The following is a 16977-nucleotide window of genomic DNA, read 5'->3' on the forward strand; positions in this document are numbered from 1 at the left end:
AACGATTTTTCAGTTCCATACAGATTTATTTGTATAGTACAATGATGTCGTTGAAATTCCATTGCAGGTTCATTGAAAATAGCTAAATATAGCAAGTAAAACTCCTTTTTAGGGTTGTTAGACAGGCATTGCTGCCACTGAATACAAAGTGCGATGCGGAACACTTGAAAGGGCTTAGATGTCGGAGGGAATGATCATTGTGATGTACTGCTAAGCTGCAATTTGATTGGCTGCGATTTGAACGCGACGCCGCACAGTTGAAATCTGATTGGTTTGGTTATTTCGTGGGAAAAATATTGAGGAAATGTTTGAAGTATTTGCTAAAGGTGAGTTATTTCTCTTCCCATTTAACAACTCTTGATGCACTACCTCACAAAATGTCCTTGGATGAAAACACATTTAATTATTCTCAACCCAAGCTAACGAAAAGCTACTAGTCAACAAAATGGAGGCAGAATGTTAACTTCCCTTTTATTTTGCTAACCAGCTAACGTTATTTATCATGCTAGGTTAACAACTTTGTCCCTGGTTTTATAAAACTACTAGCAGTGCTTTTGGCAGTTAAGACATTTTCATATATTGGAGTTAATAATTTGTGGCGCAGTTCATGTATGGCAAAAAGCTTTTTAAAAACAAACAAACTTGACAGATAGCTCGAGCAGAACTAACGTTAACTTACTAACGTTACTGTGTGTTTCAGAGGACTGGAGGACCACACATTGTGCTTTACATTCAGTGCTTCATGATGCACCCGTCGGGTAAACGAGCCCCGCGCAGAGAGGAGCTGCTGCTGGAGTTGGCTTGTGAGTGGGGCTCGTGTCAGGAGACGTTTGACAGGATGCAGGACTTCTGCCAGCACGTGGAGAAACATTATAAAGCTACCGTGGACAGTGAGACAGACTTACCAGGTGCGTCCAACACCTGTGGCCAGTTGCATACACACTATGTCAAGTGTATGCTTCTATGTTAAGACTGTATGACCAGCTTGTAGTTAATCAAGAGGTATTCAGTATTATTTTTTGAATCCATCCAATGAATACCAATCTACTTTTTTATGTAATTGACATAAAAAATCAGTTATGATCAGTCTTTTAAAAAAAATAGATGACTGACTTGTACTAGTCTAAGCAGTTTATGTAACTGGCCGCTGGCAGTGTCAGCATTGATCTGTCCTCTAATGAAACCATTTACTTATTTTTCCTTTCTTAAAGAGATGGTTCACTAAAAAAAAGTAAATTCTGCATCATATTGTTTTTTTTTTTATGGTGATTATTTATTTAATTAATTACAGTTTTTTATCAACTGATACAAATTTTTATCGTTAAATGAAAAATGTTGGCAACTAACTGAAATGAGTGTAAGATTGTAAGTACAAATATTAAAGTAAAACCTAAATATTAAAAAAAATATATAAAAAAATGGCAAAAGCAAATAACAAAAATGACAAAAAATTACTTAAAATAATTAATTAAATTAAAACTGAAAATATAAAAATAAAAGCTCATTCAAAATATTAATTTAAACTACAATAGTATATTGAATATAACACAATTAATGAGACTTTTTCTGTGTAAAAATTAGGAATAAGGTTTCAGTTACAAGTGTGAGTACACCATATATATACCAGGACTAGTGTACAAAATCAAACCTGATGTTCAAAGGAAACTAACTATTAGTGCTGAAAGGGGGGCAGGAACACATGACATTTCTTATTTCTTCGTCCATTTCACCAACAGTCACTGGCACACACTTATGCAATGTTCATCTATCTGTATCAATGTTACATCATCAGCAGGTGATTGTTTCTGAGTATTAAGCTATAGCAAGCATGTCAGGTTTCTGGCAGTCAGAGGCCCTGTGGCTTCTGGCTTCATTGTCCTGCTCCACAATTAGACCTTAGCTTGCCTGCATGCTTTACAGATGAGGAGCATAACTGTCTATGGCGAGACTGTGGTTTCTGCTCAGTGGAAGGAGATGCGGAGCTTCTCAGACACATGTTTTTCCATTGCTACCACACCAAGTTGAAGCAGTGGGGACTTGCTATACTCAATGGCCACAGTGATATGGGCGCCTGCTCGGTCGGCCTGCACAACCGCAACATCGTGCCTGAGGTCCAAGAGAACTTCCTCTGTCTTTGGGAGCATTGTGAGGTACGAAGGCAATCCAACATATTCTTTTTAAGTACTGTAGATGATAAATTGCATGTGGCTAGTCAACTCAGGGCAAGTACTCCGCTGATAAGTATGTTTGTATTCAGATGTCTATGGATAATCCAGAGTGGTTCTACAGACATGTGGAGATGCATGCACACTGTCTCGAGGCTAATGAAGAGAATGTTTTGTTCTGTGGCTGGAAAGGTAAGAAATGATTGTAGTTTTTTAATATTATACATTAAAAGGATAGTTCGCCCAAAAATGAAAAATTCAGTCTTTTTTTTTTACTTACCCTGAATTGATTATTTTGTTGTAAATTAAGATATTTTGAAGAATGTCTGTAACCAAACAGTTGATGCACCCCATTGAATTGCATAGTATTTTTTACCATGCTATGATGGGAAGACTAATTAAAAAGTAAGTAAACAACTCAGTCATTTAGATATTACCGCTTTGTCACGACAAAATCAAAACTTGAGATTGCTGGAAAATATGACGACTGTGCTTTGGGAAATTAAAGGTGCATCTTCGCGTCTGCGTCTTTGACCAGTGTGTACAAGCTTGATGACTGCTGAAAATAATAATATATTGTTTAAATTGTTACTGCCTTTACGTTATTATTTTGGAATAAATGTAAAAATGCGTAAAACATGAACTGGATGAAATATATACTTGGTTTTAAATGAACATTACATAGTTAGTGTAAAAATACAAAATAGAATTGTGTTTGGTCTCTCTTTTTTATGTAATGTTTATTTAACCAGGAAAATTAAGTGTAACAGGGACATAAATTTACATTTGATATATATATAAAAAAATGTAGAACTTTGCCACCTCAACACCAATGCAAACCACTGATGCTTATGTATTATAATATGACTTTTCCAGGTATACATATTACACTTTTAAAATTAGTCTACCTGATATATCCAGTGGAAACTCAAAAACAGTTGTTAAGGGGGTGAATTAAAATATCTTGATTTTTAGTTGTTTATAGTCACCATGAAATCAAAATTGACAATCATTTTTTTATGGATTATTGCAGTATTTTTTATAAATTATTTACATTTACATTTATGCATTTGGCAGACGCTTTTATCCAAAGCGACTTACATTGCATTCAAGGTAGGCATTTTAAATTTTGTCAGTTCTTGCTTTCCCTGGGAATCGAACCCATGACCTTGGCGTTGCTAGCGCCAACGCTCTACTGTTTGAGCTACAGGAAAGCCCATTTATCCATGCAGATCATTATTTTTTCAAAATTCATGTGTCCTCGTAATATTTGATCAAAATAACTTCTTGCCGTTTCACTCGGAAGATATTTACATCTTTCATATTTCTACTATCTGTGAGAGTTAACCCCATGACAGAAAAACATCTTAGTTGAATGTTACTGCGTGTAGAAATGTTCCTGAGAGCTTTCCCTTCTCACAACGACTCTGTTTTGAGAAGACATTAACTTTTCCTTTTGACTTCTAGATTGTGAGGCCTCTTTCAAGGGCAGGTTTAAGCTGCGAGAGCACATGCGTAGTCACACACAGGAAAAGCTGGTGGCATGTCCGACCTGCGGAGGAATGTTCGCCAACAACACAAAGTTCTTCGACCACATTCGACGACAGACCTCTATAGAAGGTGAGAGGGATTGTATTTCAGGTGGTACACATGCAGCAGCAGAAATAACAGGGAATCTTTAATCCTTCTAGTGATCAATTTGGACTCATTTCAATAGAAAAAATAAAAATCTAATTCGTATGGGCCATTGCACCCAGTTGTTTATGTGTGCATTTGTTTGTAGGTCAAAGATTTCAATGTTCCCACTGCTCTAAACGTTTCGCCACTGAGCGGCTGCTGAGAGACCACATGAGGAACCATGGTATGGGACTTTTTGTGTTTTATCTTTCATAAAGGTTGTACTTTGTTCTGCTGTATTGGACCTTACAGGCCTTTATTGCCTAGTATGGTGTGACCTGGTTGTTCTAATGATGTTCTAACCTGTTCTCTGTTCAAAGTCAACCATTATAAATGTCCACTATGTGATATGACCTGTCCATCACCATCCTCGCTGAGAAACCACATCAAGTTTCGTCATTCCAATGAGAAGCCTTACAGCTGTGATTACTGCGAGTACAGGTGAGGCTGCTTCATCACCAATGACAGTGACTCCTAATCTTTTAGCCTGCAATGTAAGACATGACCTGTCAGTTTGTTTGTGTTCATGTGGTTTTCAGCTGTAAAAACCTAATAGACTTACGGAAGCATTTAGACACGCACAGCAGTGAGCCAGCGTATCGATGTGACTTCACTGACTGCGATTACTCCACCCGCTCACTTTACTCCATCAAGAACCACTACAAGCGCATTCATGAGGTGAGCCATTTGGAAAGTAACGGCAACATTCGCCAATAAGAAAAAGACAACAAACAACAAAATCTTCTTTTGTGTTCCACAGAAAGTGTCATACAGGTTCTGAAAAACATGTGACAATAGATCAAATGCTAAGCCTTTGCTAATTTGTCAATTAAAATAAATAAGGCTAGGCAATAGGTAACTGAAATGCATAAGATTAGTACATTGTTATATGTAATGTTTAGGTTGTTTTACCATGAGATTAACTGATTTATTTTTTTCAAATGTAAATGGGAAAATGTAATTTGTTTTATAGATGGTAATTGAAGTAAGAATTGTTGTAAGTATGAAGGACTCTTATGATGATAAAGTCCAAGGTTTGATCTATAAAAATTATCCATTGAATTTGGAATTAACTAATGTGGGAACTTTCATTTAAATGCCAAAAACACAATATATCCATAATAAATGATCAAATTAACAGTGTGAGCAAACAAAATCAAACTAACTGTGCATCAAAAAGTGAATACAATTCTACATCACTTCAATTGTACAGTAACTGATATTCAGCTCATAGCTCCAGAGTAGCTAAAAATGTTAATGTGCTGTTTTGCATTTAGGGAGATTACACTCCTCGCTATAAGTGTCACGTGTGTGAGCAGTGCTTCACCCGGGGGAACAACCTCACTGCCCACTTACGCAAGAAACATCAGTTCAAATGGCCTTCAGGGCACCCGAGATTCAGGTTTGAAGACTTCCTCCTTCCTTGTGGCCACCACCCATTAAGAAGTTTTCATTACTATTTTCTTCGACCACCTTACTATTCAAAAATGTGGGATCTCTAAGATTTTTATGTTTTTGAAAGATTTATGCAAAAAAATAGTCAAAAACAGTAGTATTGTGAAATATTACTGCATTTTAAAATAACGGTTATCTATTTTCCTACAAATAAATGTAATATGTCCTTTAATGGCAAAGTTGAATTTTCTGTAGCCATTACTCCAGTCTTCAGTGTCACATGATTCTTCAGAAATCATTCTAATATTCTGATTTGGTGTTTAGGAAACAGTTATGCATATGATCAATGTTGAAAACAGTTGTGCTGCTTAACATTATTGTGGAACCCATGGCTGCATCTGAAATAGCATACTTTCTTGAGTAGGTACTTATTTTGGATAAGTAATTAAGTTGCGACTGCCAAAAAAGTATGTTTTATATAGTATCAATTTGTGTAGTATGAATGTAATCCAGACGTACTACATTTGCCATGTTGTCACTGTCATGTGACCTACCAGCGTCAGTTTTGTCACTTCATTGCCATTCAAAAAACCTCTCCTGTGGCCTCATGGGATAGTAAAATGTCCATCATATGGCATGTGCACACTTCAAAATGATCAGGTCATCTGTGTACTTTTTGCCTACACTCTTATGAATACTATGAATTCAGACATACTGCTCTTGTCACTGTTTTGTTTTTCATAGCAGGGATGGATGTGATTTTGGATGCAGCCCATGATAAAAAAAAATGTTTTCCAGAAAGCTTTGATGAATTGAAAGTTCAAAAGCACAGCATTTATTTGTAATCTTTTGTAACAATATAAAAGCTTCTGCTGTCACTTCTGATCAGTTTAATGCATCCATGCTGAATCAGTAAAAAAACAAAAAAAACAAAAACAACAACAACATAGTGATCCAAAAATTTGAAGTAGTGTAACTAACAGTAGATCCCAACGGTTGCTATTTAATTAATATTAATTTCATGTTCATTTGGGTTTCCAGTGGACAATAAACCTTACCCGTCTAACCTGACTACGGTCTTTTGCACTTTGCCAATCCCTCGTTTCAGGTATAAAGAGCACGAAGATGGATTCATGCGTCTGCAGCTGATCCGCTATGAGAGCGTGGAGTTAACAGAACAGCTGATGCGGGAGCGGCAGGGCGAGGGGGACAGCAGTGAGTCCAGCCAGCAGAACGTCCAGTCCGGGGAAGAACTGGAGGAGACCATGGGGGGAAATACAGAGGCAGGAATAAGAAAGGAGGGAGCAGAGGTCTGTAGGACTCAGGAAAATGCAGAAAGTGTGTTCTTGGTGTTGATGGCCGGCACCTCCGCAGAAACGGACTCAACGAGGGAGGGGTCAGTGATGTGTCAGCTACAGGACACTGCCCAACAGCTGGGCATGGAGGTTGTTTAACAGCATTTCGGATTACTGGAGCTCCCTAAGACTGCTGTGTCAGACAATAAAAAGGGACATTAGGACATTCCTTTTAACTCTGTGACAATACTCACTGTACTATGAGACTAACAGGGGACCAACGCTGGATAAGAGTGTGTTTTTAGGATGTTGTCATCCTCAATCACCTTGAACACTGCACTGAACAGAAAAGATCAAGCTAAATCACAAGTTAGCTCTGGGGATTTACTCAAAAAGGGAAATTTCTGTGATAATTTACTGACCCTCATGTCATTCCGACACTATATTATTTTGTCTGGTATGAAACAAAATAAGGTGTTAAGTAGAGTGTTTGAACTGCCTTTTTCCATTCTATGAAAAAGCTCCAAAAAGGGCTAAAAAGGCATCATGAAATTATATTAAATGTAGTCCATATATAACTTGTATGTTATATTATAAGTAGTTATAAGTGCTGTTTTCCCTTTTTGGAGTTTGGAAGAGTAAGTTTCCTTCCTTGTAAGTAACAGGAACACACAGGCACACAAACACACACCTCTTATTGTGTTTCACGGTAGAAGGAAAATACAGGGTTGGAACAACATTCGGGTGATTAAATGACAATTTTTTTTGGCTGAACCATCCCTTTACATTTGACTGTTTGGGTGTGAGAGAGAAGAGGGTGAAGGGGAATTGAAATGTTTAATCCTACTGAACAATTTAATCAGCTTTCTTTGACTCTTCAGGTTCAGTGTTAATGTGAAAGGAGAAGGACTGATCACCTTGGAGAAATCTTTACAGTGTGTAGTTTTTACTAATAGTTGAATTGGAAGTGCTTCTGAACTTCAAACTGACCAACAGCGTTTAATTTATTTTTCAACTTTATATGGAGATCAGAGAATCTGCAGACAGACCCATTCTGATGGAAGCTACATATTGCTGACACTTTTCTATCAAAGTAAAAAGTAGTTTTAAAATAAAATAAAAAATAATAATAATTTTGACCTTTCATTAAGATGCACCTTTTCCAAAGGACTGTTATTTGCCTTTGAGTCCTAATAATCTAATTGAGAAGGAAAACTATACTAAATGACATAATTATATTTGAAATAAACAATGGCAGTTATTTCAGTGCATTTTTGTCCTATTTGTTTTGTTTTTCTCCAATTTAAACATTTACATCTGCTTACAAGCAGAAATTATTTCTTGCCCTTAAAAGGTTTCAGATCAGATCAAGTTTTTTGTTTTAAATTAATACTTTTCAATTGATCAAAAGTCTCAGTAAAGACAAACAATGTTAGAAAATATTTCTATTGCAAATAAATGCTGTTACATTGAGTTTTCTATCCATCAACAAATTCAGAGAAAAATATATCAAGCTTTCCTCAAAAATATTAAGCAGCACAACTATTTTCAACATTGGTAATAATAGGAAATGTTTCTTGAGCACTAAATCATAGAAATTCTAGATTTGTTTCTGAAGGATCATGTGACACTGAAGACTGGAGTAATGATGCTAAAAATTCAGCTTTGCCATTACAGAAATAAATTACATTTTAAAATATATGTATAGAAAACAGTTGTTTTAAATTGTAATACAACTTCTGTTTTTACTGTGTTTTGATCAAGCAAATGTGGCATGGGTGAGCATAAGAGATTTGGTTCAAAGACGTATAAACCTTACAAACCCCAAAATTTCATTGGTAATGTAGTGTGTATTGTGTACTCGGGTATGTTCCGTTCATAGTCAGGTAGGTAAAGTGTTTTCTGGGGATAATCCACTTTGTTCTTAGTTGATCCTGTGTGTGACTAAGAACGGTACTTGTAAGTCCTGTTTGTTTGAATCTCTCAGGACAAGAGTCAGCAGGCGGGTTGTGCTGGGTTAGGCAGAAGTTTCTGCATTACTGTAGCAGTCAGAGGTCAGTGTCTGAGCGCTTTTCACAGATCTATGTCGTTACAGTAATTACACGCACTGCAGATCTCAAGGACATTGGACAAGATTCATGTCTAACATTATTAAATGGGAAAAACATGAAATTTACAATCAGCACAACTGAAAGTTAAGCTAAACTGCAAATCAGCCAAGCCATGGCTCTCTCCCGTTCTCTGTAATCTCTTTCTCTCTGCTCTGGTGATAATCGCTGGTGTGTTAGCAGAGTTTAAAAGATTAGTTTCCGTTAGGGGCTTAGAGTGAGCTAAGATGCAACACTTCCCCTTTCTTTCCATCTGTCTTGCTCTGTCACTCTGTAGGAGAATAGGTTCTTGGAGATAGCCTGTAAAAAATACATTTAATGTAAACGGTTTTTCTGTATTCAAATAATTAGAACTTCCATATTGAGACAACAGAACAATGGATTGCTGAGTAGAGAATGAGTGGATGACGTTCACATGAGGAGAACTGAACAGATAGACTTTTCTGCATTGGAGAAGAATTACCACCAACGAAACGCCATGAAACTAGGAGCTCTTCTGCTGCTGCTCATGGGGTCCATGCATGGGGTGTTCACGCAAGTGCCTACAACTGCATTTACTGAACGAACAGCTGTGGAGGAAGATCTAGGAAGTGGTAAGAGGAGCATTTGATTTATCCATGGCTAAACTAAGCTTACAAATGAGACGATGTTAGAAATATTTGAGCGCTATGTCCCTCAGGTCTGTTAGAGGTGGAACAGGAGGATGAACTGGGAGACACTTACTGGTCCGGGACAGCCCCGCTTTGTTTTGGAGGGTGTAAGGGCAGACACAGGGAGCTAAAGAGAGACAACTGTGGAGATTCAAACTGCTGCTGGGTGGGATACAAAACCCTCTGTAGAGGTATCATCATAACATATCATCATTTTAATGAAATGCACTGCATTTTTTTGAGGCATTTCCATAAACACAGATTAATTTGTTATTATTCTGTTGATTTATTCTCTGTACACTGGAACTTCTCATGCGCTTCATGAGTTTTGTCCAATAAACTTTTGCCCTAGTGAATTGTGGAAAACCTGATGTGGACTTTAATGGGATGGTGTATGGAAGTGATTGGTGGGTGGGTTCTGTGGTGCGGTACGACTGCAGGCCAGGGTTCGTGTTGGTTGGAGATCCTGCTCGAGCCTGCCAGTCCAATGGGAAATGGACGCCCAAACCGTCCTGTCTCAGTAAGTCCTTGTCTGGCTGAACATTGCACACAAATTACGGATTTGCCTGGAAAATGCTCAGATTATGAATACAAGACAATTCTGTCTTAAGTCTCATATATTTACAGTATATGAGAGATTGAACACTAAGTTGTTATATTATTGAGTGCTGTTACTGTGAGAGATGTTGCAAAAAAAAAAAATTCTGAATGACCACACATACAGTAAGAAAAATAATCTGTAGAAAAACTGAAAATTTCTGCCAGGACATTTGTGATCCTGGATCACAAAACCAGTCACAAGTAGCACGGGTATATCTGTGGCAATAGTCAACAACAATTATAGATATTTTTCTTTTATGCCAAAAATCATTAGCAAATTAAGTAAAGATCATGTTCCATGAAGATATTTTGTAAATTTCTACTGTAAATATATAAAACATTTATTTTTGTGAGTGAATGCAGCACAATCGCAAACATAGATGGACAACTTTAAAGCCGATTTTTCTCAATGTATAGATTGTTTTGCACCCTTAGATTCCAGATGTTCAAATAGTTGTACAGTATCTCAACCAAATATTGTCCTATCCTAACAAACCATACATCAATGGAAAGCAATTTCAAAACATTGACCCATCTGACTGGTTTTGTGGTCCAGGGTCTCATTTATTATCTGTTAACTTTACAGATATTTCCTTTAACTTAAAAACACAATGCAATGCGTAATTCAAAATGCAGGTAAAAAATCTATTTAATAATTTAATAATAACACAGTATTAGGCGTTATTTTTACAAACTTTTTTTTAGACTGCATAGTCATCATCTATAACATGAAACGCCTACTGATACGTAACATTTTACGTATATACTATACATGTATTAAGTTTATTCAAGTTGTGCTATTTTTTTTTTAGTTAAAACATTAGGTCAAAGTCTTGGTTGTGGAGAGAGAAAAAAACAATGGTTGTGATCAATTACTTTTTACTTTAAAATTAATTTAATTGGCTGTGAATTTTATTTCTCGGTCTCCTCCTTTATGTGACATTAGGAGTGTGTCATCGTGGCCGGGTTGAGATCAACGAGAAGGACATTGACGGGACGTGTTCGTCCACCTGTCCTGATGCTAAGAGCTATGCGGTTCCTCTGAACCACGAGTGCAGTCGCGTTGAGAACTGCAGGACTAAAGAATCCGGCTGGAAGCGCTGGTTTACACGCTGCAACTTCTGCGACTGTGACTGCTTCACTCCCTGTGGTGAGTTTCATAGAGTCATTTAAACTGCTGCTAGTTAAAACTGTGGCAAATACAGCACACGAAAAATGCTGCAAAATCAATGTTTGTGTTTGTTCTTTCAGCTTCTACAGGATAGAAGACAGTGAATCTGTTTATCCTTGAAGACATTGTGTTCATATGAGTTCTGGAAACAACAGAATGAATCTTTATTTGAATGTAAAAAGACAAGCTTGACATGCATGAAAAACCCTGAATATAAGAATATATACTCATCTGATTATCTATGAAATTGGAGACTTGTAATGTACACTATTTGATTGTACCTAAATTAGTCACAATTGTTGAAAGATCAGAGAAACAGTTCCAGCAATGCTCAGGGATTTTATTAGATTATAATACTGTAGATACAATCAAATTATTAGATTCATTCACTTGATGTTTGATACAAGATGTGGGATTGATATAGTACACTGACATATAGAATCAGAGGGGTCTCATTTGAAACCACAAAATACAACTGATCTACTTTTAGTCCCAGCGGGTGAAATTCATAATGAAAATCTCATTGCTCTTGGGTTGGTAGCAGCCAATTCCTGCAAAAGATTGGAGGGAAAAAAAATATATATTTTGTGTTGTAAATAAATGTCTTTCTCCATTGTATTTGCACTCATCCTCACACTGTGACATATAAGTGCATGCTTTATAATTAAACTCATACACTTACCCACGTCCAGGCTGCGTATAGATTTTCCTTTCTTGGACAGAAGCTCCCAGTATGTGTGGTTTGCATTAGACCCAGCCAGTCCGTTCACACTTTCCAAATATATGCCATAGCTTTTGCTTATGCTGTATGTGAAACTAATAGAAATAAAGATAGCAGAATTAGCTCAAAAAATAAAATCAGCACTAAGAAGTTACTAATTGTTTTAAGCCTTTTAGAATAAACGTAGAAGACGGTATACTATTAAATCATCGCAGTCGAATAAAGTTGTATATTTTAGCGTTTCACAGCGGTAAAATATACCCTGTTTCTTTATAATCTCATTCAGTCATGATTTTACTATAAGCCGCCTGGATGTAAAGTGAATTAAACCACAATAATTTGAAAAAAGTTTGGGCCATACTTGAAGCTTTTGGTGTCCTGTAGTTTATTCAAGACCCCAAACATCGGCATTCCCTTTGGCACAGTGGCGGAGTAGGAGACGATCGTGTTAGTTAATTTATTAGTGACATCCACCTTAACTAACACCGGGCCCTGTTCTCCTGTTTAGAAGAGAGCAACAAACACAGAAAGGGTGCAATTTAGAAAACTGAAGGTGTTATTTAAATAACTGCATTTAAATGACCAAAGCAAGTAAGACATGTTCTGAGAATGCCAGCACAAACTGTGGCTTTAATAACAAATATGCTTTGGAAATTTGTAATGAAACATACTTTACAAATGTTATTTACTATAGGTAGTATAGACAGGATTTGAATTCAATAATTAGTATCCTTGTTTTAAGCAGAATTCATGGCTTTATATGAGAAAACTCACCTGAGTGGTCACGCTCTCCCAGCGCTGGGAAAGACAGCAAAGCTGCAAAGCACAAAAGGCCAATCGCGGTTAGAGCCATTCTACCAGTCTGTGCAGTGTGTCTGAATGTCTCGAACAACCGCACAACCTATTTATGCATTTTTGTATGCTAATTTTACTCATTATTTTGGAAGTTTCTGGGAAATACATACCTTAACAACTGGTCAACCAAGAAATACAAGGAAACATGACAAAGAAATCAGACTTTTCAAGGCTCACTCCCTGAGCCTTGTGCAATACACTGATGAGACAAGTGTTGCGTCAGGTCTGACTGTAAAAGCATCTGGAATAATTATAGTTATATTAATTCTGTTCATAAACTTATTCAGTCAACACATACAAATAAATGTGAAGTATATACTATTCTATCATTCACTCTATAAAGTAATTCAGGGGTCCTGTTACCACAAATTAAATAAATGCATGGTTACGTGTAACAATTCTTTTAATTAAAACGTTTAACTTGCAAACATTATTTTGTTGAGTTCTGTTGACATAGTAATGTTGACAAACTTAATATTGTGTGTAATTTAAACTCAAATTTCTCCATTGATTTAAAAATGCAAGTTGTAGTAACTTGATGAAATTTTCTTGATAACTTTGGAAATTGGGCAGTGGATTTCTAGTTCCCTGCATGTTTTGCATGGACTGAAAAAGGAGAACAAACTTAGATGATTGTAATTAATGAATACTTTGGAACACCGACCTAAGGTTGGTCTATTTTTGAAGACACTCAACAGATGATTGAAAGAGTAAAAAAAGAGAGTAAAAATATATATATAATTCTACTCACTATAAGTAACTTTGCAAGTACGTCAACCTAACTCTACCAGTCTACAAATACTCGACCATAATGAGAGTGAGGTTTCATGTAGGTGCAACTATACTTAGTCAACAGAATGTGTTAAAAAGGATGAACAAAATAAAGTGAAACCCACAGTTTTAATATTCCCTTAAATTGCCAGGGTTTCCATGATCTACCCTAAGTCAGTGAACTAATAAACATATAACAATAACATTTAACTACACTCAGGTTCCTCAAGGTCTATGTAAATAAAAAGGCAAAGGCCAGTCCTTAAAAAGGCTGCAAAGCACAAAGGTATGATTGTTGTCAGAGCTATTCTACCAGTCTGACCAGTGTGTCTGATATCATATCTTAGAAAGGAGTGTTCTGTAAAGACTTCCGCCATGGATTCATTTATATTCCTGAGATGTTTCACTGATTGTCTTACTGTTTAATGCAAACGCCTATCTGTCCTAATAAAGGCATTTTGTGCATCTCTGGAATAGGTCACTGGAGACCTATGTAAATCACTGACTGTTTTTCCCTGATCTGTGTTTAGTCCAGAGATGAATCTTTAATCTTTTTGCCCTCTGAGCATAAGCCATGTGAAGAGGTAGTGTTGAATACTGTACTGGTAATGTACACTATTTATTTGAATCAAATTAGTTAGGAATGTTTGTTAAAAGATCAGGGAGGCTTTTCAGTTCCGTCAGCTCTAAATGTTTATTAGAATGGTATACTGTATGCAATGAAAGGATAAGTTTATCCACTCACTTAAACTTTACACTGATGACATGACTAAATCATGATGTGGTATTATTTCAGCAGTCACATTTCTTAGTTCATGATAAAACAAATCTATTTTTTGGCCCAAGTGGTGAACCTCAGGATCAAATTCTCATCTCTCTGGGGTTGGTAGCAGCCAATTCCTGCAAAAAAATTGAGGCATTCCAGAGTATAAATAATAATCTATATTTAATAATTAAATATTGTGTGTTACATTAAACTTTCCTGCTCAGTAAAGTAATACTGTATAGTATATAATTATCTTTTCCCTTACCCACTTCCAGTCGGGTGATAACTCCTGCTTTCTCTGACAGAAGCTCCCAGTATGTCTGGTCCTTGTCAGATCCAGCCAATCCGTTCACACTCTCCAGAGATATGCCAAAGGTTTTGTGAATAGTGTATGAGAATCTATTGTTAAAACAGAAATTAGCACAAAAATTAAATTCCATTCAAAGTCTGCTTTCTAAAAATTGTGCTAGTCCTGGGCCTTGTTCAATTGACTGACAAGACAAGCGTTGATTCAGCATCTTCAGGCTTATCGGAAATGGATAGAAAAATAATAGTACATTACAAAATAGCATTGATATTTTTCTTCCTGTTTTCCTTAGTGGTCACAGTGGTAAAATATGTCCCGTTTTCCTACAACCTTGATTTTGATTATGTATGTGGGTCATCACAACCAGTAGTAAAGTTAATCAGGTATTATATAATTACATTACTGTATGTGAAGTGCACTAAACCTCAAATTAATTCAGTAAAATTTGAAGGAATACTTGAAGCCGGTGTTGCTGTCCTGCAGTTGGTTTAAGGCCCCAAACATCAGCCCTTCCTCTGTCACAGTGGCGGAGTAGGAAACATGCTCATTAGTCAAATCATTCATGACAGTCACCTTAACGGGGACCTGTTCCAGCTTGCCTGTTTGGGAGAGAGAAAGAAAGAGCATTATATATAGCTTATATCAAATACATGCTGTGGTTATTTAGAGTTATTATAGTGTAGCTTTAATAACAAATACACAGTGTTGGGTGCAATGCATTAATAATTAGTAATTTAATTAGGCTAATTTACACATATTATAAAACAATTCTATATAAAACAATAGTGGAGTTAACATCAAAAAGTAATGTTTTGAATGTAACATTTATAGAAGATACCTCACCTGAGTCTGCAGGCAGTCCCAGCGCTGGGAAAGGCAGCAAAGCTGCAAAGCACAGAAGACCAATCGCTGTCAGAGCCATTCTACCAGTCTGTGCTCAGTGTGTCTGGATGTCTCGAGCAATCGCACAACCTATTTATATTCTGCATTTTCTTTTCATGCCAATTTCTAGATAATAAATGATCGGGTTTATGGGGAAGTCTTATCTCTTACTTTAGAAAGGAGTGGTCTGCAAATGTTTTTGCTATGGATTAATTGTTTAATCTGTTCTTTGATGCTTGGTTCTGAGAACTGTTGAGTAACAATGATAACATTGAAAGAACAGAAGTAATTATGGACCTGTGACCATATTCTTTCTTCTATATTGTGAAACATGACATGTCAAATACTGTAGAGAGTGAGGATTATGTGGTGACGTTATCATTTACCACTGACCTCTCTTACCTCTTAAATATTTGTTTACATTTCATTAGTGAACAATGAACATTAATTATTAACCACAACAAAAATAACCCGACTATTGTTGCTTTATCGCCATTGATGTGCAGGTGTCATCTAAGTACCTTGTGAGGTGGATGCTCTCTTTATCTAATTATTTTATTTAATAATTTATTTACCTAACCAGATTAGTTCATGACCTAAAATTGGTTTATATGTAAATGTCAGAATTCCTTCCAGTGTACTTTGGGGACGGCACAGTGGTTCATGCAGGCTGTCTATCCCCGGTTCTATCCTCCATGAGCAAGACACCTAACCCCAGCCCCCGACGAGCTGGATGGCGCCTTGCATGGCTGACACCGCCGTCGGTGTATGAATGAGTGAATGAATGGGTGAATGTGAGGCAATATATAAAGTGCTTTGGTGGCCATGGGTCTGTTGAAGAACTATATAAATGCAGTCCATTTACCATTTACATCTCCTCTCTACATTTTAGGCAAAGGCTGGTTGTGATAGAGGAGAGCACAAATGTTGAAACCCTATATGTCTGTCTGTCCATCTATCCAACTGTCCGTCTATTATCTGTCTACACACTCAAAATAAATTAAGCTTTTTTTCAAGATTTACGCATTTCAATGAATAGTAAAGTTCCATTAAATTGAATAATCCTTAGATATTATTCATATAATGATTTAATAATTTGAAATTAGTAAAAAAAAAAAAAAACTAGAGCTTAAAATATTTTGTATAAATCTTAAACTTTAAAAAAAAAAAAACATTTATTATGAATACGAATCACAAACGAAATGGTCCATTATCTTGTTCCATTAAGATTTATACAAAATTATTCATTACAGTTTTTTTTTATTCACTTTGGTACTATTTTCACAAGGCGTACAACAGATCATCAAAAGTGAAACTTTTTTAACTGTTGAGTAACTATGATAACATTGAAAGTATAGAAGTAAATATTTGGCATGGACCTGACCGCTTGTATTGTGAAATATGACTTGTCAAATTTACTGTAGAGAGTGAGGATTATGTGGTTACGTTATCATTTACCACTGACCTCTCTTACCTCTTAAATATTTGTTCACATTTCATTAATGAACGATGAACATTAATTATTAACCACAACTAAATAACCTGACCATTGTTGCATCACCAGTGATGTGCAGGTGTCACCTTGTGAGATGAATCTTGAAAAAAGGCTTAAAA

At 36.3% G+C, this 16977-nt stretch overlaps 3 protein-coding genes across 6 annotated transcripts; 2 read left to right on the forward strand and 1 right to left on the reverse strand.

The window, feature by feature from the left end:
• The first annotated feature begins 60 nt into the window (after positions 1-60).
• On the forward strand, positions 61-7802 carry hinfp (histone H4 transcription factor). 3 transcript variants are annotated; one of them, XM_079607643.1, is made up of 10 exons: positions 61-326; positions 701-908; positions 1921-2150; positions 2258-2357; positions 3633-3785; positions 3949-4026; positions 4163-4283; positions 4382-4520; positions 5120-5244; positions 6346-7802. In XM_079607643.1, exons 2-10 carry the CDS (start codon positions 743-745, stop codon positions 6689-6691), a joined length of 1458 nt encoding a protein of 485 aa, XP_079463769.1. In that variant the 5' UTR covers positions 61-326; positions 701-742; the 3' UTR covers positions 6692-7802. The 3 variants fall into 3 exon arrangements, with proteins under 3 accessions (XP_079463769.1, XP_079463770.1, XP_079463771.1); XM_079607644.1 differs by lacking the exon at positions 61-326 and adding an exon at positions 339-560; XM_079607645.1 differs by lacking the exon at positions 61-326 and adding an exon at positions 342-609.
• A 670-nt stretch (positions 7803-8472) lies between these two features.
• On the forward strand, positions 8473-11677 carry LOC306995762 (uncharacterized protein). Of its 2 annotated transcripts, XM_079607647.1 has the most exons (6): positions 8473-8586; positions 8992-9233; positions 9320-9481; positions 9643-9810; positions 10837-11040; positions 11142-11410. In XM_079607647.1, the coding sequence occupies exons 2-6, from the start codon at positions 9056-9058 to the stop codon at positions 11153-11155; spliced, it is 726 nt and encodes a 241-aa protein (XP_079463773.1). In that variant the 5' UTR covers positions 8473-8586; positions 8992-9055; the 3' UTR covers positions 11156-11410. The 2 variants fall into 2 exon arrangements, with proteins under 2 accessions (XP_079463773.1, XP_079463772.1); XM_079607646.1 differs by lacking the exon at positions 8473-8586 and having other exon boundaries at positions 8847-9233; positions 11142-11677.
• On the reverse strand, positions 11474-15416 carry tcnba (transcobalamin beta a). The gene is made up of 8 exons (XM_079605592.1): positions 15325-15416; positions 14939-15080; positions 14440-14573; positions 14250-14308; positions 12557-12683; positions 12144-12282; positions 11744-11877; positions 11474-11612 (listed from the first exon to the last, which is right to left on the reverse strand). Exons 1-8 carry the CDS (start codon positions 15401-15403, stop codon positions 11548-11550), a joined length of 879 nt encoding a protein of 292 aa, XP_079461718.1. The 5' UTR covers positions 15404-15416; the 3' UTR covers positions 11474-11547.
• Positions 15417-16977: the final 1561 nt, after the last annotated feature.

Source organism: Phoxinus phoxinus, assembly GCF_949152265.1.
Source record: "Phoxinus phoxinus genome assembly, chromosome: 3".
In the NCBI taxonomy this organism is placed as follows: domain Eukaryota; kingdom Metazoa; phylum Chordata; class Actinopteri; order Cypriniformes; family Leuciscidae; genus Phoxinus; species Phoxinus phoxinus.

Bases quoted from the DNA above. Each gene is read 5' to 3' on its own strand.
- hinfp (XM_079607643.1), top strand. From the start codon at position 743: ATGATGCACCCGTCGGGTAAACGAGCCCCGCGCAGAGAGGAGCTGCTG. The intron at 2,151-2,257 runs GTACGAAGGCAA...GTTTGTATTCAG, and splicing joins GTCTTTGGGAGCATTGTGAG to ATGTCTATGGATAATCCAGA. The intron at 5,245-6,345 runs GTTTGAAGACTT...CCCTCGTTTCAG, and splicing joins TCAGGGCACCCGAGATTCAG to GTATAAAGAGCACGAAGATG.
- LOC306995762 (XM_079607647.1), top strand. From the start codon at position 9,056: ATGAGGAGAACTGAACAGATAGACTTTTCTGCATTGGAGAAGAATTAC. The intron at 9,234-9,319 runs GTAAGAGGAGCA...TATGTCCCTCAG, and splicing joins GGAGGAAGATCTAGGAAGTG to GTCTGTTAGAGGTGGAACAG. The intron at 9,811-10,836 runs GTAAGTCCTTGT...ATGTGACATTAG, and splicing joins GCCCAAACCGTCCTGTCTCA to GAGTGTGTCATCGTGGCCGG.
- tcnba (XM_079605592.1), bottom strand. From the start codon at position 15,403: ATGGCTCTGACAGCGATTGGTCTTCTGTGCTTTGCAGCTTTGCTGCCT. The intron at 15,081-15,324 runs GTGAGGTATCTT...TCTCCCAAACAG, and splicing joins GGGACTGCCTGCAGACTCAG to GCAAGCTGGAACAGGTCCCC. The intron at 12,283-12,556 runs GTGAGTTTTCTC...TCTTCTAAACAG, and splicing joins GGGAGAGCGTGACCACTCAG to GAGAACAGGGCCCGGTGTTA.